This window comes from Selaginella moellendorffii, unplaced genomic scaffold (assembly GCF_000143415.4).
Source record: "Selaginella moellendorffii unplaced genomic scaffold, v1.0 SELMOscaffold_98, whole genome shotgun sequence".
NCBI classification, from domain to species: Eukaryota; Viridiplantae; Streptophyta; class Lycopodiopsida; order Selaginellales; family Selaginellaceae; genus Selaginella; species Selaginella moellendorffii.
Genome location: NW_003314359.1, coordinates 246,808 through 263,954, shown reverse-complemented (window position 1 = coordinate 263,954; position 17,147 = coordinate 246,808). Strand labels below are relative to the sequence as shown.

Sequence of the window (17,147 nt, the reverse complement as noted above, 5' to 3'; positions counted from 1 at the left end):
TCAAGCAAGGAATGTTGTGGCCAGCACTTCGTCAAGATCTTGTCGGACTTGTGCATGCACTTGCTCCCGCCACCCTTGACAATGCTCTTCGCTTGGCACAACGTTATGAGACATTGCCTCTTCCACTTTTCGTTGCATGTCCTTCAGCTCCACTTCCTGTGGGTGATGGTCCTGTTCCAATGGAGGTTGATGCTATTGCTACTCGAGTCCAAGTTCAAGGGCGAGGACGTGGTTGTGGCCGTGATGTTTGCTGTTGGGCATCTGATGAAGTTGGTCATACTTATCGGCGTTGTCAGCGTTTTCCGGATTGGCGACCTCCATTTCCTGGGTGGAGACCTTAGCGTCAGCAACATCCCATTGGTGCTGCTGCAATGGATGGTTTGGACACCGAGATGCATCCGGGAAACGAGGAGTCGCGCGAGTAACGGAGGGACCTTGCACGAATAAGCCAGTGACCCCTCCATCCTTCTTTCGGGAGTATCATCAAAGGGTTCACTCGGCACCAGTTCATCCAGTGTTTACTTTCCAAGCTCATCTTTATAATAAGAAGTCTCCTATTATTCTCTCTGTGTTGGTTGATACAGGTTCAAGTTTATCTTCTATTGCTTGACCTGTTACCACACGTTGTCGTCTACACTTGTGTTGTGCGGCAAAACCAGTTTTCATTCTTTATGGCAACAGCCGTACACATGCATGTGCACGGGATGAGGCAGACTTGGTTGTGCGTGTGGGCGATCTCAAGCTTGAGTTGCAGTCATTGCGGGTGGTGCCAAGTCAAGCTTTTTACCTCATTCTTGGTATGAATTGGTTGCAGCGCAATCATGCCAAGTGTGACTTTGAGGTTTCTCCCCCTTGTCTTATACTTCCTTACATTTCATCCATTCCTCTCACTTCCGTACCTCTTTGTCCCTCTACTTCTACCTCTGCTTCCATTACTTTTGTTTCCCCACTCTTTCCTCCTATATTTCTATCTTGTTCTGCTCTTCCCTTTTCCATCCCTTCAACGATCTTTGTGTTGCAGCAGTTGACCGGCTTATGAAGGAGTATTCTGATCTCTTTGACTTTGACATATCGTCTGGAGCCAAGATTGCCACACATCATCCGATTCCAACTAGGGATGCTCGTCCAATCAAGGTTCCTGTTCGTCATCAGTCACCAAAGGAGATCAAGATTTTACGTGCAAATGTCAAGGAGATGTTGGAGAAGGGTGTTATTCAGAAATCACGGAGTCCTTAGGCATGTGAACCTCATCTTGTGATGAAGCCTAATGGGAGTATTTGTTTCTGCATCGACTATCGATCCTGGATGTGTACCCTCTTCCTCACACTGTTGATCTCTTGGATCGTCTGGGGCGAAGTCGTTGGTTCACCAAGCTAGATCTTGCTTCTGGGTACTGCCAAGTACCGATGGCCGAAGAAGATATTCCTAAGACTGCTTTTCGTACACCATTTGGTTTGTATGAGTTCTTGGTGATGCCATTTGGTTTGAACAATGCTCTAGCAACTTTTCAACGGATAATGGATAAGGTTCTTTGCGATATGCTAGAGATGACTGTTGACTTCACTGATGATGTCTTGATCCACTCGGAGGGGACGTGGGAGGAGCACATTCGTGATGTTTGCAAAGTGTTAGATCGGCAACATGATGTTGGTTTAAAGCTGAAGTGGTCAAAGTGCGTGTTTGGATCCAAGGACACAACTTATCTTGGGTACTGTATTTCTCATGAGGGTTTGCAAGTTGATCCTGACAAACTTGTGGCTGTTCTGAAGTTCCCTACTCTGAAGTGTGTGAATGATGTCCAGCGCTTCTTGGGCAAGGTGCAATATCTCGGGCGTTTTGTGGATCATTTTTCTGATCGCACTGCAACATTGCAAACATTGCTGAAATCATCAACGTCATCTTTCATTTGGTCTCCGGGTTGTGAGCGGGCGTTTGGGGATCTCAAAGAGTTATTGACAATTCCTCCGGTTTTGGCATATCCTGACTACACTCGACTTTTTATTTTGCGCGTGGATGTTTCTGACATTGGTCTTGAATGTGTGTTAATGCAAGAGAGCTCGAGTGTGCCTGGTCAGCGCCATCCCATTGCATATATAAGCCGTACATTACAACTAGCAGAAATGAACTACTCTACGACAGAAAAGGAGTGTTTAGCAGCAATCTAGGGTTTCAAGAAACTTCATGCATATCTACATTGCTCTCAGACATTACTTGAAGGTGACCATGCTACTATTACTTTGTTATTAAAGCGGAAGAACCTGGTTGGTCGTACTGCTCGGTGGGCTTTGAAACTTCAGATATATGATTTTGATGTTGTTCACCGCCTAGGGAGTTCTATAGCTGATGCTAATGCCCTTTCTCAAACTCCTCTTCCTTCTTCACTCTCTTCTCATGTTTCTGACGAGCTTGTCATTCCAGCATCTGTGGATTTTCTAGACGTCTACCTTTGCTTGATGAGGTTCGTGAGGCTCAAAAGATTGAGCCATGGATTCAAAGGCTTTGAGATGGGTTTGAGAATTCTACATCACTTGCTGATGACTTGCCTTTCCGGCATTTACATTCTCAATATCATCTTGAAGATGGCCTTCTTTATTTTGTGGGGACAAATCCTGATGATCATTTATGGCTGGTGGTGCCTTCTATCTTTATTCTGTGGTTTCTCCATGCCTACCATGATTCTCCTGTTCTAGGTGGGCATATGGGACATCGTCGTATAATCGAGAAGCTATGCAGGTCTTTCTATTAGCCAAAGATGCGACGTGATATTATCCGGTATATGCATAGCTGCGTTTGGTGCCAAGCTCGTAATACTCCCCCTCGGGCTGCGGAAAAACAGTTGGAGTCAATTGCAGTTTCCCGTCCGTTTGAGTTGGTGGCGTTTGATCTTATGGGACCTTTTCCACGGTCGACTGCTGGCAATGAATATGTTATTATTGGTTCTGACTACTTGACTCATTGGGTGGAAGTTGGTGCTCTTGCTAGCGCCTCTTCAACTGCTATTGGATACTTCCTCCTCAATCAAGTGGTGTTCCCGCATTCTTGTCCAGAGCGGATTCTTTCGGATAATGGTCCCACATTTATGGTTGAGGCATTTCATGTTTTGACGTCTTGGTTGGGGATTCACCACATTTTCACAAATGATTATCATCCACAATCAGACGGTTTGGTGGATCGACTCGTTCAGATGTTCAAGGGGATGATTGCGAAGTATGTGAACTTTCAGCATTCGGATTGGGATAGTTATTTGATATCTCTTCGGTATGCATATGTCACTGGGGTGCAGAGTTCTATTGATGCTTCACCATATAAACTCTTATATGGTCATGATCCAATATTACCAATGAAGTTAGGTTTACCTTTGCGATTGCCACGAGCTGCGGATGCTAGGTCATGGGATCAATATTTGACAAGCATTCTTCCACTTGTCCGAGCAAAGTCTGCTGAATACTTAGGCCGCGTACAAGTGGGACAACAACAGCGTTACAACTCCTGTCATCGTCCACTTGCAAAGTACAAAGTGGATGATTTGGTGTTAGTCCGTTTTCCCCATCTTACAGTACGTGGTTTATCTAAGGGGCTCCTTACACAGTGGAAAGGACTGTATCAAGTGTTGTGGCAAGTTGGACCACAAGTTTATGAGGTTCGGCATGACGTCCAGCAAGCCGATCCTCCAGAGATTGTGCATGTGCAGCAGTTGAAACGCTTCATACAAAGGGATCAGGAGCGATTAATACCATCTACAAATCTGCCGATGCCTCCTCCTGATGTTCCTCCAGATCCCGGCCCGTCTACAAGAGAACTTTGATAGTCTTCCATTATTCCGAGAAGAGGGGATGATGTGAGGGCCAAGTGTACGGCTACAATGCTGTATACTAATTTTAGCATAATGGGATTTTAGTAGCCGTCGAATTGGTTTCAATTCGGACCCTTCGCTCCTGTATATAAGCTAGGGTTTTTGGGCTAATTAATATGCACATTTCTGTATTCCCTTTCCATATTCCATGCACTCACATATATAATTAATTATTTGTATTTTGTAACATATTAAATTATATACGTAATCATAATATAATTTATGCCCTAAAAAGATCCTTTTACCCATTTAGGGCAAAAGCGATGCAGCAGGCAAGTAGCGCTGTGGCTCGCGCTGTGGTTTCATCCTTTCTCTGGCGTGGCAGGGGGAGGGCGTGGAGACGGAGGTGACATGGGAGGATCAGCAGAACATCAACGCGTTTGGGCGACTCAACGCCAAGTTCCACGACCTCGAGGACGAGATCAAGGCGAAAAAGGCACGTAACTCTTGCTTGCTCTCGTCGCGGTTTTGAGAGAATGTTGGTTGCGCAACCAGGAGCTGGCGGAGAATCTCGAGGACGCAAGCAACGAGCTGGTGCTGAGCGACGAGGAGGTTGTGCGCTACCAGATTGGCGAGGTGTTTGGGCACCTGAGCAAGGAGGAGATTGAGAGCAAGCTCGAGTGCCTCAAGGAGGAGAGCGATCGAGAGCTGGGGCGGCTGGCGGAGGAGAAGGACGAGGTCGTGTCCAAGATGAACGAGCTCAAGCGGGTGCTCTACGCCAAGTTCAAGGACTCCATAAACCTCGAGGAAGAATGAGAGTTCCCAGATTCTAGCTCTAGTTTGACATTTATTATCTGTGAGAGAAACGAGAAGGAAAAAGATTTATTAGATCAAGCCGTGTGTGTAAACATACCCATCAAGCGTAAGGGGGATCCATCATCGTCCACTCAAAGACTTGCTCGTATTGCAGTGCCGCTCGATCCCACGAGAAGTCCTGCGACATGCCGCGCTTGATTATCCCATTCCACGACTCTTTGTGGTTCCTGTACGTTGAAATGGCTGTAAACAACGCCTGCACAGAAGAGAAAAATTGTTCTTTGGATCACAACACACAACCATGTCAACTTACTCCCATCATGGCGTCCTTCGACAATGGAGAAAAAGTCCATCTGTAAGAGAGGAAAGCAAACGTTTTGGTAAGGAAAGGAAAATGTGGAGCTTTGCTCACCCTGTCCCAGCACCTAGTCCACCATTTGCAAATGGATTGAAGCCCTCGACTGTGTCCTGCAGTGACAGCAAAAACCAAAGAGATGAGTGTTATTGAGTTGAAATGATCACGACCACGCACCCGAAGGCCCCCGGTTGAATGAACGACGGGTATAGTTCCATATCTCATTGCGTAGAGCTGATTTAGTCCACAAGGCTCAAATCGCGAAGGCATCAGCAAGATATCACACCTGCAACATCAACAATCAAATACGAGAAACAAGGAACAGCAGCGGACAATCGTTACCCGGCAGTGATCCGATGCGCAACCGGCACGTTGAAACCAACCCATCCTCGAAACTTTTCTTTGTAATTTACCTCGGCCCACACCATCCACGACTCGATAGAAGGCTCTCCAGAGCCCAGCATTATCTGCAAAACATGACTATATGAAGTTTGAAAGTAGAAGCATCATTCCGAGTGTACCATTTGCACGTCGTCGGACAAGAGCTCTGGCAATGCTTCCTGGATAAGATCTGGACCTTTCTGGTAGTCTAAACGTCCGATAAACCCAATCTGTGAAGTGAAACCAAGTGATTCGAGATAAAGAGACTCTCCAGAATTTTCTTGCGTACCAGCGGGACATCCGGCCTCACCGCCAACCCCAGCTCCTTTTGAATTGCCGCTTTGCACTGAGCCTGGACTTAAAAACCACAGCATGAACCCTGTGAACTCTGCGTTTTATCGCCTCACCTTTCCCGAAAAGTCGTCAAGTGTATACTGTGAAGCGATGTTCCTGTCTGTCGCTGGATTCCAGTCATCAACGTCAATCCCGTTTGTTATACCTGTCACATAGCTATGATAAAAACGCTTAGAACCAGCTCAAAACATCGAAGTAGAACAGGCCAAAGTGTCAAGTGTCACCATTAATTACTGAGTTCCTGCTACGGAGGAGACCGTCCAAACCGAATCCACCCTCCGCGGTGGTCATCTCCCAAGCATATCCCTGCCAACGAAAAAAAAATTCCTGAGAGTTGAAGAAAGAAATGGCCAAAAGGCGAGAACCTGGCTGACTGTGAGGATGCGATCTGCAGTAACAATGCCACCTTTCAAGTGGTTGACAGCTTCTCCTTTGTCAAGAGCATGCGCCCTCGCCCAGTGTGGAAACACCCATTCCAATGCTCCATACCAGTCAGGAGGCAAGCCGAGGTTTCCATACGTTGTCGATGGCTCAACTCCCTGGTGCGTGTCAAGGTCAGTCAGCTCAAACTAAAACCAGGAAATCGAGGTTTGGATCCACCTGATGTGCGAGATTGTGGATGGCAAGCACGCAGCGGGAGTCTTTGTACACATTGTTTCGACGGTACTTGGAAGATATCAGCCTACATTATGTATCCCGTAAGTCGCAAACAAGGAAGAAAAACCATACCACCACTTACACTGGAACCAGACCGGCATGCCAGTCATTGGCAATGAACAAACACTTATCGCCATATACGCAGCCACCGAGAGGCAAAACCAGAGGAGCTTCGCACGCGGCATGGCACAAAAGAGTGAATCGAAACTGCCAAGAGAAAACACATTCGCAAAAGCTCGAAAAATCGATCGACAAACACTGCGCGTACTTGGTTATCGCCGAAAGTTCCACGCGTGTCTCCGTACGGGGTTCCAAGGCGATGATACGAGGGATGATCCACGAAAACCTGTCAAAAGGAGCTGATCAAAACTTGAGAAAGAAGAGAGTAGTTCCACACCCAATCAACACCCGCTCGATACTCGTGGAAAAACGCGACTTCGTGCTCGGCTCCGAAACATCCCACCTTGATGCGGCACTGCGCGTCGACCGCTGCCTTGTACAAGTGCTGCGTCGCTGCGCTGAGGTAGCGAGGTGTTATAACCATGACGCGGTGGCCTCTGCGAGCAAGCGAGACTGGTAGCGAGCCGCAGACGTCGCCAAGGCCGCCAGTCTTGGAGTATGGCGCGGCTTCGGACGAGACGATCACCACATTGAAAGGAGTCTTCGCGCGACGGCTGGTTTCGCTAAGGTCGGATCGAGAAAGTATCGTGTCTCGCAGGGAGTCGAGTTCCAATGCTGCTGCTGGCTCCCCGGCACCTACACGACGTCTCGGCAAGGAGAAAAGAAACAAATTGCTCTATCGTCTCGGCAAGGAGAAAAGGAATCTTACCCCCGATCTTCGTCGCGGTCTGGGAAGCCAATGCACGGCAATTTGGCCTAGAAGAGATCACAACGATCTCAAAAAACCATGGAAACTAAAGAAACTCCCAAACCTTTTCGTGGAGGAAAAGCTCGCTCTCCCATTGAAGCTCTTGCTTTTTACGGCCGCCACAGCGGTCTTGGGCGCTCCGGGAGCTGGATCGCCGCCGCCCGCCTTGGCCGCAATGGCGGCATGGCATGCGATCGCGGCCGCCATCGCTCGCTGCTCGGCAAAACCCAGACAGAGCTTGTCAATCCGTAGCGGACATGTGTCCTGTCGTCGATCCAAAAGAAAGGAAAGATCCTCTAAGCATATGCAGCATATGCTGTCCTATGCCGTCAACGGTCAAGTCGTCAACGTCAACGCATTTTTTCTTTTTTTGCTCAATCCAAAATTCTCTACTTCCTAGTTCTTCTTGCGCGCCAAGTCCTGGATGGAAACCACGGTGCCCGCGACCCCAGCCAGCGCGCTGACCACGACAATCCCCACGATCCCCACCAGCCTCCACCGCTGCTGCGCCTGGATCAAGCTCCGGTAGAAGATCTTGACGTAGAAGACGCAGGGGAAGACGACGCACAGCGTGACGCTCACAGAGGAGCCGATGAGCTCGATGATGTTTGCGAAGTATGGGAAGACGAGCGCGCCCAGGGTGATGCCCAGCAGCAGCGCCGTCCGCAGCGCCATGGAGGCGGCGTGCACGAGCCTGGAGTCGCTCCTCCACGGCAGCCGCGGCAGCAGCACACCCTCGAGCTCGCACGAGATGGGCGAGAGGAAGAGCGCGAACTGGGTGACGGGGGTGATGAGCGTTGCCCAGATGGCCACTTTGGACGCCAGGAGATTGGGCGGCATGCTGAGGTGAACCTGGGCTTTGGTCTGCGCTCCAAACATCACGGAGCCGATTATGCCCACGATCACGTTGAGCAGCGTCGCCATGGCGAAGCTGAGCGTCAGAACCTGCAAAGTTCGTCAGCCCAGTCTCAAGTTTGCATCTAGTGAGACACAGACTTACCGATGATCACTTTAGAGGAAGTTTTTGTGTGGCAGTGGCAGTGGCAGTGGATGGAGTAGTACCTCGGAGAATCTGCCGGGGGACTTCATGGAGCGGTAGACGTTGGGAAGAACCGCGGTGGCGCCAAAGGTGAAGGTGTACACACCGGTGGCGATGGGGACGTTGCGGGGGCGGAAGACGGCCACGTCCTGGTCGAAGCCGATGTTGTTCTTGATGCCCGCGACGAGGAGGCAGACGATGGTGACGAGGATGCTAATGGCGCACCAGAAGGAGAGGTAGGAGATGGTGCTGAGCTTGCGGAACCAGACGGTGGGGAGGATGACCAGGAAGGCGATGCAGGTGAAGATGGTCTTGCCGGTGAATCCCAGGACGCGGAGGTGGGAGCGGGGGAAGATGAGGAGCATGGTGTCGCCCATGGACACCATGTAGCCGACGAGGCTGCCCAAAATGTCGATGTAGAAGAAGGTGGTGATGAGGAGGCGGCCCCAGCGCGGGAAGGCCTTGGCGGCCACGTCCTGGTAGTTGCGGAGGCTCTCGTCGGGCTCCATGCACAGGCAGACGAGCTTGGAGCCCATCCAGAAGAAGGTGGCGGTGATGCACAGCACCGCCAGGCCCAAAAAGCCGCACCGCTCCACCGCGTACGCGGACGACAGGGTTCCCAGCCCTGCAAGACAAACAACAGCAAAGGTGGTCGATCGGTCGAGAGGGATAGAGAGCGAAGCTAGATCTATGAATCAATCCCAGACAGATAGACACACACACACACACACACACAGGGATAGAGAGCGAAGCTAGATCTATGAAGCAATCCCCAGACAGAGAGAGAGAGAGAGAGAGAGAGCTAAGATCTATGCATTGCAGAGAAAGAGTTAAGAGGAGAGGCTTACCGATGAGCAAGACGAAGGCATTGATGGTGGCCTGGAAGAAGGTGGAGTGGCCGGGCTGAGCAGCGTTGTCGCTCAAGCAATCGACGCACGGGCAGGCCCTGGAATCCGTGCATCGCCCAGACTCGACAAGCTCTTCCGCTCGCGGCTTGCTTCCGTCCCTCTTGTAGCTGGATCGATCGGTGGATTCTTGGGTGGAGCTGTTGTTCGCGAGAAGATGAAAGCCCTGCTGGTGGTGATCGCGAGAGGAAAGGCTTCCCATGAATCACCACCACTTCGCCCACCACCACCAGTGCCTGTCGATGGCTGCCTCGCCACACCCGGGCGGCGGGGCCATTAGCCGTCTCACTGCTTACCTCCTCCTTTCTCCGCCATTCTCCAAGGAAAACGCCCTTTCACCTCCTTGCCGCGAAAGCGAGTGCCACGTCAAGAGTAAAAACCTACCATTGCCAAGTCAGCAAGCCAAGAAAGAACTTCCTTCATGGCTTCGCCGCCAACTTTGCATGGCCTTTCTTGGTCGTTGTCTCGCCGCCTTGACCGATTTGACCATCATTCTCACGCATAGATTAATGCTGTAACGCTTCTTTCCTTGTCAAGCGCAACTGGTGTGAGCAATGCAAAATAGTTACTTAAAATACGAAATAAAATAAATAAAGTTTGCTTACCTTTATAAAAATAAAATTTTATAAAATTTTGAAAACTTATACCGATACTAATCCATCGAATCGAGAGGAGATCGCTATTCACAGGGCCCTTGTGCTTCATAAACAAAGCAACACGCAAAGAAAAATCTTCCACCCCAAATAAAACCAACCTGTATTTGGAGCGCTTGCCATGGTGCTTGAAAACTTCGCTTCTATTCAATCCCATCTTCCGCTTAATCTGCCACAAGTAGCGACAAGGAGAAAGCTCGCTTTCGCGCTGGGCCGAAAGGCCTTGCATGTGATTTCTCGAGCTTCGCTTTGCCTTGGCCGCGCTGTGCTTCGTTTTGCCTCGGCGCGCTTTGTTTTTCTTGTCCGCCTCTGTCACCCTGTCCCCTGCACTGCTGCGATAAGCTAAGCCTGCAATGCGAGTGATTTGATTCCTCTACACCTCCTCCTCCTCCAGAGCTGCGACCTCTGCTCACACTTCGCTTTCATATCCCTTCGGCTAGCGCGGAAGAGTTCGTTGTTGCTGGTTGGTATGGCGTGCATTTCGGGAAAGAGCTCAGTCATCAGTAGCTAAAAGAGCGCTTGAACTGTGGCTTGTGAGTGTGTGTGTCCTTGCAGCTCCGCATTTACTTCCACTATATCATCGACTTGATTGCTGCTGAGTGTGTTGCTTTGCTGCCGAGAGTGTTCTTCCTGTGACACCATTATTCCGCTGGTTGAAAGTTTCCTCCCTGCTCTTCACTCCGCGGAATAGACAGCAGTAGATGCCGGGGGCAACCTGGCAACAGCGGGGGATCCACAGGAAAAACTGGAAAGGAACTCACGGTAAGTTGAGCAGTGGAAGAAGCTGAGAGGAGCGTATCTTTGGTGTGGGAACATTATGGAGAGCTCCATCGACGACAAGGCTGGACCAGTTGCAATTGGAGCCAAGGGGACCATCGTCTCACTTATGGAGAAAGAGCTCCAGCTCCACCAGGAAAGCTCCAAAACAATCAAGCTCGCTGCGCCTCAGCTGCAGGTCAGGAACGAGGCTGTGTCAGTCTACTGCGGAAACTTTGCAAGCAACGCAAGAGGTAACAGGAGCTCACCGGTGATGAAGTCGGGATCATGTACAGAACGTAGTCCCGGTGTCATCAAAACAAGCTGCAAGGACGCACTGGGAAGATCCAGCTCTCTCAGAAACTCCAGATCGAAGGGAGCAAAACTCTTCCAGTTCCCTTCTCCAAAGTCCGGGGACGCTCCGAGGAAAAAAGTCGTGTCATATCACAACGCCGCGAGCTCCGGAATGTTGTCTTTCGTCAGCAGCAGCAACAACGACGCCTTGTCCAGAAAATCTCAACTCTCGGCTGGGTCGGTGGATGATCACTTGCTTCCTATCCTGAGTCCTGGACGTCAGAAGCTTCCCAAACTTTCCAGTCCATCAAAGTTTTCCGTTGCTTCTCCCGTCCAGATAGCAGACACCAGGTGCTACAGAGGTGGTCGCGAGCTCTTCCGACCTTTTCCAAAGTCTAGCACATCGCCAAAGAAGCAGCTCAATTTCTGGAGGCTTTAAACCTGCAGATCCAGAAACACACCCATCAGAAAGAAAAACAAAATTATGCAGTCATACATACCGTCCATTGTTCAAGCGCTTCTAGTCACCTGAGGTAAGTAAGAAAGCAAAAGTAAGAACAAATGATAGTTGCACACTGTTAGCAAAATAGGAAAGCAGTGAAAGAAAGCAGAAGCTTTACAGTAAACATTTCCCAATCTCGGCATTCACCTCCGCAAGCCCAAGACTTTATTCCTGGCTGCATCACCTCGAGCACTACCGCGTCATGTTTTTCTTTTTCTTCTTCATCTAAAACGTTTCGTGTCCTCTCCCAGCAGTGGAGCATCCGAGCCGATGCTATCCTGAAGAGACATCCCTGTCGGCTTGCCTTTCAGTCCCGGACTCTTCTGCGTGATTCCGCTGTTTCTGGTAGAACGTAAAGGTCCGGAGTTTGGAACAACGCCGTCAGCCAAAGGATATGAGAGTCTTTTCTTCGCTGCATCCTTGTCTGGAGTTGCAGGCCTTTGCTTGGGAGTACTGCTGGAGCGGGACCGAGCTCTTGTGGATTCTGTCGGTGCCATGTAGCTTGGAACCGAAGGATAGCTCGCAAGGCTCTCGTCATCCCTGACTGAACTTGAAATGCTCGAATTGTTGGGATGTTTCACAGCAATAGCTGGCAAGCTATTGTTTATTGTACTTCGGGGCGTCCTGTCGTCGACCAAACGCGTACTTCTTGGACTGGCCGAGTGAAGCATTCCTCTCGCGGATGGTGTGTGGTTCCCGTTGCTTTTGTTCGTGAGACTGGGACTATTCAGCTCGTTTTCCTGCTTCCGCCTGCCGCTTGAACTAAACCGCCCGGAATCAACCTCTAGTATTTTAGTTACCACGTCCTCGTTGCTCTTTAGAGAGAAGCCATCGGGAGCATCTTTCTCCATAGCACGGCCCTCCCACGGCCGAGCAGTCATCCACCGCTCTAACCAGCTCCATCCCCAGTGTGACTTTTCTGGATCGCCATCCAGATACATAGCAGAAGCATCTTTTGGTTCCGATCTCCACAGCTGCAATAAGAAGAAAGATGTAGTTCTGAGACTGGAGGCGTAAGCTTACTTGGTGAGAAAAAGCGTAGGCCAGAGCTCTCTCTCTTTTCATGGCAGCTTCCTGTTTGCTTTGCATCTTAGCTTGAATTTCCTCGGCAGTCTTCACGCTGTGATCCCAAACTTCCACACTCGCCTCAACCTTTGGAAACCAAAAGACAAACGAAATCTAGTCAGCTGGAAAGCTATGTTAAAATACGTACGTCAGGAAGCGCTTCTTGTTCCTCGAGTCGCTTTTGCCAAACTTGATTCTTCAGAGTTTGAGATTCTTCCGCCATCCTGACTCTTCTTGCACGTACCCGAGCTTGGACGCGCACAAGAGCTTGCATGCATCGTAACGTCATAGTTGCCTGACGACGGACGGCATGCCCGCGAACCAAAGCTTGTAGCCTTACCAGACCTCTCAAGGCACGCAGTGCACGTCGAGCCTGGTTGATCAAATATGAAACAAATGAAGACTAAGATCCACAGAAAAAACACGCACCAGATATCCTCGAAAGGCAGTCTGGATCTTCACAGCGGCCCACTCCTCTTTCGGTTTTCCACCATGGACAGACGGTCGTCCACCAGTAAGTCGAACGACAGCAGCGGCCGCCTGAGCAGCAGCAACAGCAGCCTCGGCCGCCGCAGCAGTAGCAACAGCAACAGCCATCGCATGCTTGCTTTGCTCGTCTTCGGTTTGAAGTACCGAATTATCATCCGTTGCACCATTCCATTTTTTTTGGTTTTGGTTTTCATCCTGGATCTGTTTTCTCTGAAACGAGGAGGAAGTGTGTTAGTGCTCGAGATGAGAATCAGATAAAAGATCCAACTCACATTATTGTTATCTAATTTTTCCGACTCCTTGACGGACGAGGTGTCGGTTTTCTCCTTTTCATTTTTGGAGGGCGATCCAAATGCCTTTTTCACGGCAGAGAACCACTTCTTCTTCCCCATTTGGAAGGCGTTTCCCCTGACTCGCTGCACAGTTCCACAACTCGCTCAGTGCAAATCCAGCAGCTCACAACGCACACATCTATATCTCCACCGAAATTCATCGCTAAGCTAATTCCAATGCGCGATTTAGCTAGAAATGCACATCACTCGAGCGGCGAATCCACATTGTCCCCAAAATGCTCACCTCGACAATGCACAGCGATCTTCGCACGCCCGGGAAGCGATCAAGGCGCCGCTGCGCGGATCATCGCAGCGGCATTCTCCGGAGATTCACGGCCACGGCCGCCGCTCGCCGGAATCGCTGTAGCGCCCGCGCCCGCGCCCGCGCCTCCGCCTTGGCCTCCACTCCACCTACCTAAGAACTACAACAAAACCACTAAGCAAAACGCGATTCCGTACGAACACGTACGCCCGGGCGCTGCGGCCGTCGGATTGACAGCATCGACGGTCCCCATCGCCGGCTTTGGACAAAACGTGCCACATTAAAGGAATAACGTGCTTACATGTCGACCATCGAACGGAAAAATGGGACTGGTGAATCCACGTGGACTGCGTTTAACCCACGAGTAAAAACCCCCGCGCGGACTTTTTTCCCATGGCGTGACATGCCCGTTACGTATGGAGGGAGCGGGCGGCTGCGATTTGACAGATCAACGCCTCAAAAATTGACTTCCAGCCAAACGCCCTGCCAAATAATTACTTCCAGTCTCACAGTGGATCGTGATTAGTTAAATCTAATGTGCTATATTGTCCTAGGCCCATGGTTTAATATAGAATTGCACGATTATACCCGGAATGATGCTTGTGTATGACTATCACAAGGAATTATATTCATCGTAAGAACTGTGGAGTGAAAAGTAGCAGGCTTGCTATCCAAACACACGAAAAGCAATTGAGCGAAACGCACTAGCGACTAGTCTTTTCCAGCAGGTGTCCACTCTCTGTCTTTCCATTTCTTTTAGATCTCGCAGAGTGCTTTTGGTGCGTCGGTGCCTGCGTCATTGCACGGCAGATCAAGTAAGTCCGACACTATGAATCACAATGCCATCTATCAGCAAAAGTACTTAAAATCTGATTTTGTGAGCATCAATAGCGAACTGAGAGAAATATCTCTGCGGTTTTCAGCAAGACCTGAAACCCGGAGGAGATATTGATCAAGGGCGAAGCTCTCGAGAATCATAGAGAAATCTGCAAGTCACGAGAAGATCAACACAAGAAACCATGACACGAAACCGCACAGAGCTTACTGTAACACGATTCAAATATCTCCGAAACATCTTGCCGGTTGCTTCTGATCATTTCAGCGTGTAGCTAACTTTTGTCACTCCTTTTTTCACTCTGATCTGCGTCACCTGTGAAGCGCGCAACATATGTAAGCTCAAAACCTCTTGACGCTCTTTCTTTCGAAGTCGCTTACTTTCAAGCCCGTGAGTGAGCTAACATCGTCGACATGAGTGCCACCGCAGGGGCATCCCGTGTGATCTCCGATCCTCACGATTCTGGGACTGCTATCCTGTGGCATTTGAAAATTGGAGGTCAGATACAAAGATCATAAGTTGTATCCAATTCATAAGAGTATACCTTGGATATATAATCGGGAAGGCTCCCGCCGCACAAGCCAGCAGCCTCGTCATAAGGTACCACAGATGCATTTACCTGTAGTACTAGCACGAATAAATACACTGGCACCAAAAAGAATAAGAACAAAGACAAAGCATCGGCATAGTACAACTCACCGAAGCACCACTTGCTATCAAACGATCGATTTCTTTCTGCAGGGCAACACGAGTCGACTCTATCTCACCGCTCGGAATTGCTCCTATGTACTCGACAAAAGCTCTATCCCGGAAAGAAATGCTTTGCAAAGTGTAAAGTTGAGAATCGAAAGTCATACCCCTCTGGAGAATGGTTTGCTTTTGCCGGCTCCAAAGTTCGTCCCACAAGTTCCATGCATACATCTATCAAGTGCCCCGCAGTGTGCAGCCTGTTCTCGAAAAAAAAAAGAGATAAGTACTGGTTTGCTTGTAGATTGTGTTGCACCTTGAGTGTAATTCCCTGCGTTGCGACTCAACTCTCAGGGTGACTTCCTGGCCAGCTTCGAACGTAGAGTCTGATGGCTCAAAGACACCATAGTGATAGACCTACAGCCAGCACAAGAGTGAAGCAGTAAATCCTCTGAGAAGAAACAAAACGAAAACTTACAACTCCATTCTTCATCCTTGTGTCCTGAACTTGGAATGTAGTGTCTCCATTCAAGCTCGAAATGGAGCCCCTGTCCGCGGGCTGTCCACCTCCTTGAGGATACAAGATTGTCCGATCCGAAACAATGGCTACTCGCTCAGAATCCTGGAGAATGAGGAGAGGACTTCATCTAAACATCCTAGCTAGAAAACGCACTCGCTACCTTTGTGATGGAGAGCACCTTGGCTGTTGCTTGGAGCTGCCGCATATTGTCGAAATACGAGAGCTTGGTGGGCTGCGCTGCCGCCGCCACGACCGCCTCCGCCATGCTTCTTGCCAAGCAGCAAACGAGTGACGCCCTAATAGAACCCATCTCTGTTCTTCCCGGACTGCTAAGAACCTCCTGGGCACGGTCAAGGGAGTTTCTTATGAACTTTCGTAAGTCCTTGACATAGAGTTCCACTAAGATCCTTCTAACAGACATTTCTTTTCTAACAAATCTCTTTTTACCACCTTCTAGGCAGCGGCCAAGGGAGCTTCTTCAAGACACCTCTCACAACCAAGGCGAGAACTGGTCAACGTGGCGCCACTAGAGAGAGTGCCGGTGGTCAACATGGGAGATCACAGCCAAAGGTAGAAGCAGTTCAAAAGTTTGTGGAATGATTGTCGCGGAAGCTCAGCGTTAACATTAGCGTTAACAAAAAAATTCATTCGCTTTTATTCATGAGAATGGGAAAAACTTGGCGCTTTTGACTGCTCAAGGCTCAAGCCACATAGACATTCTTCCCGGAGAAGTGCTCCGTGTACACCTCGTGCATGTAATCCCTATAAGTCCTGCTGCGGTACTTTGCCGGACTCTCCTGGCTCACCAGCTCTGGAATCGGGCTGATCTCCGCATCCAGTGACGGCCCCAGGAACGCCCCGACGGACAGCCTCGAACTCTTCGAGTTCACCATCACCCTGTGCAATATGCTCTTGTACCTCCCATTGCTCAGCTTCTGAGATTACCAACCAAGGACAACATCAAGATCATTCCACAAACTTTTCGACTCCTCGTACCTCTAGCTGATCGCCCATGTTCACCACCAGCATTCCCTCGAGTGGCCTCACGTTGTACCAATCCTCGCCTTGCTTCAGCTGCAATCCCCCGACTCCATCCTGGAGCACAAACGTGAGGCCGCCGCTGTCGGTGTGGCCTTCCATGCCCAAGGCCTGCCTCGGGTTCGGGCAAGCCGGATAGAAGTTTGCTCTCGTCAGAAGAACCATCTCTGCGAATGCTTCCAGAAGACGGTTTGAGCGGAGGCCAAGTCCCTCGGACATGACCAACAGCATCCTCTTCCCGAGCTTGAAGATGTTTCTGGCGTACTCGGATCCAACGTCCCTGTTGCATATAGAGCGTCAGCAATCTAGATCAATACGAAAAATCAAGGAGCGAGAAACTGACTTGTAGCTGGCTGGGAACGCGGGCCAGGGGTGCACTCCGAGGGACTCTTCCTTGAGCCACATCTGGAGGTGGTCGTGCCACTCAAGCTTCTCTTCTTTCGAAGGCATCATGCTGGTGCAGTAGCGGACGGATGTGAAGATCTCCTCGGTGTAGTACCGCATTTTGTCCTCGCTGGGCGAGTTGAAGAACTCGAGAGCACACCT

General features: G+C 49.9%; 6 protein-coding genes across 8 annotated transcripts; 1 reads left to right on the top strand and 5 right to left on the bottom strand.

The window, feature by feature from the left end:
• Positions 1 to 4,096: 4,096 nt before the first annotated feature.
• Positions 4,097 to 4,687, top strand: LOC9636365 (probable prefoldin subunit 4). Its single transcript, XM_024663246.1, has 3 exons — positions 4,097 to 4,125; positions 4,179 to 4,289; positions 4,349 to 4,687. The coding sequence occupies exons 1-3, from the start codon at positions 4,117 to 4,119 to the stop codon at positions 4,607 to 4,609; spliced, it is 381 nt and encodes a 126-aa protein (XP_024519014.1). The 5' UTR covers positions 4,097 to 4,116; the 3' UTR covers positions 4,610 to 4,687.
• On the bottom strand, positions 4,214 to 7,475 carry LOC112342059 (starch synthase 1, chloroplastic/amyloplastic-like). Of its 2 annotated transcripts, XM_024663242.1 has the most exons (17): positions 7,289 to 7,475; positions 7,186 to 7,232; positions 6,754 to 7,112; positions 6,625 to 6,702; positions 6,439 to 6,563; positions 6,300 to 6,381; positions 6,065 to 6,238; positions 5,924 to 6,005; positions 5,753 to 5,844; positions 5,635 to 5,697; positions 5,486 to 5,575; positions 5,307 to 5,431; positions 5,142 to 5,250; positions 5,022 to 5,077; positions 4,923 to 4,962; positions 4,707 to 4,865; positions 4,214 to 4,647 (listed from the first exon to the last, which is right to left on the bottom strand). In XM_024663242.1, the coding sequence occupies exons 1-16, from the start codon at positions 7,429 to 7,431 to the stop codon at positions 4,710 to 4,712; spliced, it is 1,821 nt and encodes a 606-aa protein (XP_024519010.1). In that variant the 5' UTR covers positions 7,432 to 7,475; the 3' UTR covers positions 4,214 to 4,647; positions 4,707 to 4,709. The 2 variants fall into 2 exon arrangements, with proteins under 2 accessions (XP_024519010.1, XP_024519009.1); XM_024663241.1 differs by lacking the exon at positions 4,214 to 4,647 and having other exon boundaries at positions 4,656 to 4,865.
• An 89-nt stretch (positions 7,476 to 7,564) lies between these two features.
• LOC9636661 (amino acid transporter AVT1E) lies at positions 7,565 to 8,331 on the bottom strand. The gene is made up of 2 exons (XM_024663245.1): positions 8,225 to 8,331; positions 7,565 to 8,169 (listed from the first exon to the last, which is right to left on the bottom strand). Exon 2 carries the CDS (start codon positions 8,146 to 8,148, stop codon positions 7,621 to 7,623), a length of 528 nt encoding a protein of 175 aa, XP_024519013.1. The 5' UTR covers positions 8,149 to 8,169; positions 8,225 to 8,331; the 3' UTR covers positions 7,565 to 7,620.
• Positions 8,332 to 9,946: 1,615 nt separating this feature from the next.
• LOC9636363 (protein IQ-DOMAIN 1) lies at positions 9,947 to 13,669 on the bottom strand. 2 transcript variants are annotated; one of them, XM_002989442.2, is made up of 8 exons: positions 13,504 to 13,669; positions 13,200 to 13,343; positions 12,868 to 13,137; positions 12,587 to 12,811; positions 12,397 to 12,525; positions 11,372 to 12,347; positions 10,847 to 11,312; positions 9,947 to 10,770 (listed from the first exon to the last, which is right to left on the bottom strand). In XM_002989442.2, exons 2-6 carry the CDS (start codon positions 13,317 to 13,319, stop codon positions 11,595 to 11,597), a joined length of 1,497 nt encoding a protein of 498 aa, XP_002989488.1. In that variant the 5' UTR covers positions 13,320 to 13,343; positions 13,504 to 13,669; the 3' UTR covers positions 9,947 to 10,770; positions 10,847 to 11,312; positions 11,372 to 11,594. The 2 variants fall into 2 exon arrangements, with proteins under 2 accessions (XP_002989488.1, XP_024519012.1); XM_024663244.1 differs by having other exon boundaries at positions 10,847 to 12,347.
• Positions 13,670 to 14,351: 682 nt separating this feature from the next.
• LOC9636362 (alanine--tRNA ligase) lies at positions 14,352 to 15,903 on the bottom strand. The gene is made up of 9 exons (XM_002989441.2): positions 15,724 to 15,903; positions 15,522 to 15,665; positions 15,360 to 15,460; positions 15,214 to 15,303; positions 15,056 to 15,158; positions 14,901 to 14,975; positions 14,737 to 14,832; positions 14,567 to 14,671; positions 14,352 to 14,507 (listed from the first exon to the last, which is right to left on the bottom strand). Exons 1-8 carry the CDS (start codon positions 15,871 to 15,873, stop codon positions 14,615 to 14,617), a joined length of 816 nt encoding a protein of 271 aa, XP_002989487.2. The 5' UTR covers positions 15,874 to 15,903; the 3' UTR covers positions 14,352 to 14,507; positions 14,567 to 14,614.
• A 361-nt stretch (positions 15,904 to 16,264) lies between these two features.
• Positions 16,265 to 17,105, bottom strand: LOC9636361 (protein DMR6-LIKE OXYGENASE 2). The gene is made up of 3 exons (XM_024663291.1): positions 16,945 to 17,105; positions 16,560 to 16,881; positions 16,265 to 16,498 (listed from the first exon to the last, which is right to left on the bottom strand). Exons 1-3 carry the CDS (start codon positions 17,103 to 17,105, stop codon positions 16,265 to 16,267), a joined length of 717 nt encoding a protein of 238 aa, XP_024519059.1.
• Positions 17,106 to 17,147: the final 42 nt, after the last annotated feature.

What these genes read in the sequence shown, in the direction of transcription:
- LOC112342059 (XM_024663242.1), bottom strand. Translation starts at nt 7,431, where the DNA reads ATGGCGGCCGCGATCGCATGCCATGCCGCCATTGCGGCCAAGGCGGGC. An exon ending in CATGCCGGTCTGGTTCCAGT is followed by an intron (nt 6,382 to 6,438) that starts GTAAGTGGTGGT and finishes TACATAATGTAG; the next exon opens with GCTGATATCTTCCAAGTACC. An exon ending in TGTCCGACGACGTGCAAATG is followed by an intron (nt 5,432 to 5,485) that starts GTACACTCGGAA and finishes CATGTTTTGCAG; the next exon opens with ATAATGCTGGGCTCTGGAGA.
- LOC9636363 (XM_024663244.1), bottom strand. Translation starts at nt 13,319, where the DNA reads ATGGGGAAGAAGAAGTGGTTCTCTGCCGTGAAAAAGGCATTTGGATCG. An exon ending in CTGCCTTTCGAGGATATCTG is followed by an intron (nt 12,812 to 12,867) that starts GTGCGTGTTTTT and finishes TTGATCAACCAG; the next exon opens with GCTCGACGTGCACTGCGTGC. An exon ending in CCTACGCTTTTTCTCACCAA is followed by an intron (nt 12,348 to 12,396) that starts GTAAGCTTACGC and finishes TTCTTATTGCAG; the next exon opens with CTGTGGAGATCGGAACCAAA.
- LOC9636661 (XM_024663245.1), bottom strand. Translation starts at nt 8,148, where the DNA reads ATGGCGACGCTGCTCAACGTGATCGTGGGCATAATCGGCTCCGTGATG.
- LOC9636365 (XM_024663246.1), top strand. An exon ending in ACGAGATCAAGGCGAAAAAG is followed by an intron (nt 4,290 to 4,348) that starts GCACGTAACTCT and finishes TTGCGCAACCAG; the next exon opens with GAGCTGGCGGAGAATCTCGA.
- LOC9636361 (XM_024663291.1), bottom strand. Translation starts at nt 17,105, where the DNA reads ATGCGGTACTACACCGAGGAGATCTTCACATCCGTCCGCTACTGCACC. An exon ending in GCGTTCCCAGCCAGCTACAA is followed by an intron (nt 16,882 to 16,944) that starts GTCAGTTTCTCG and finishes TATATGCAACAG; the next exon opens with GGACGTTGGATCCGAGTACG. An exon ending in ACATGGGCGATCAGCTAGAG is followed by an intron (nt 16,499 to 16,559) that starts GTACGAGGAGTC and finishes TGGTAATCTCAG; the next exon opens with AAGCTGAGCAATGGGAGGTA.
- LOC9636362 (XM_002989441.2), bottom strand. Translation starts at nt 15,873, where the DNA reads ATGGGTTCTATTAGGGCGTCACTCGTTTGCTGCTTGGCAAGAAGCATG. An exon ending in GCAAACCATTCTCCAGAGGG is followed by an intron (nt 15,159 to 15,213) that starts GTATGACTTTCG and finishes TTTCCGGGATAG; the next exon opens with AGCTTTTGTCGAGTACATAG. An exon ending in TTCCCGATTATATATCCAAG is followed by an intron (nt 14,833 to 14,900) that starts GTATACTCTTAT and finishes CAAATGCCACAG; the next exon opens with GATAGCAGTCCCAGAATCGT.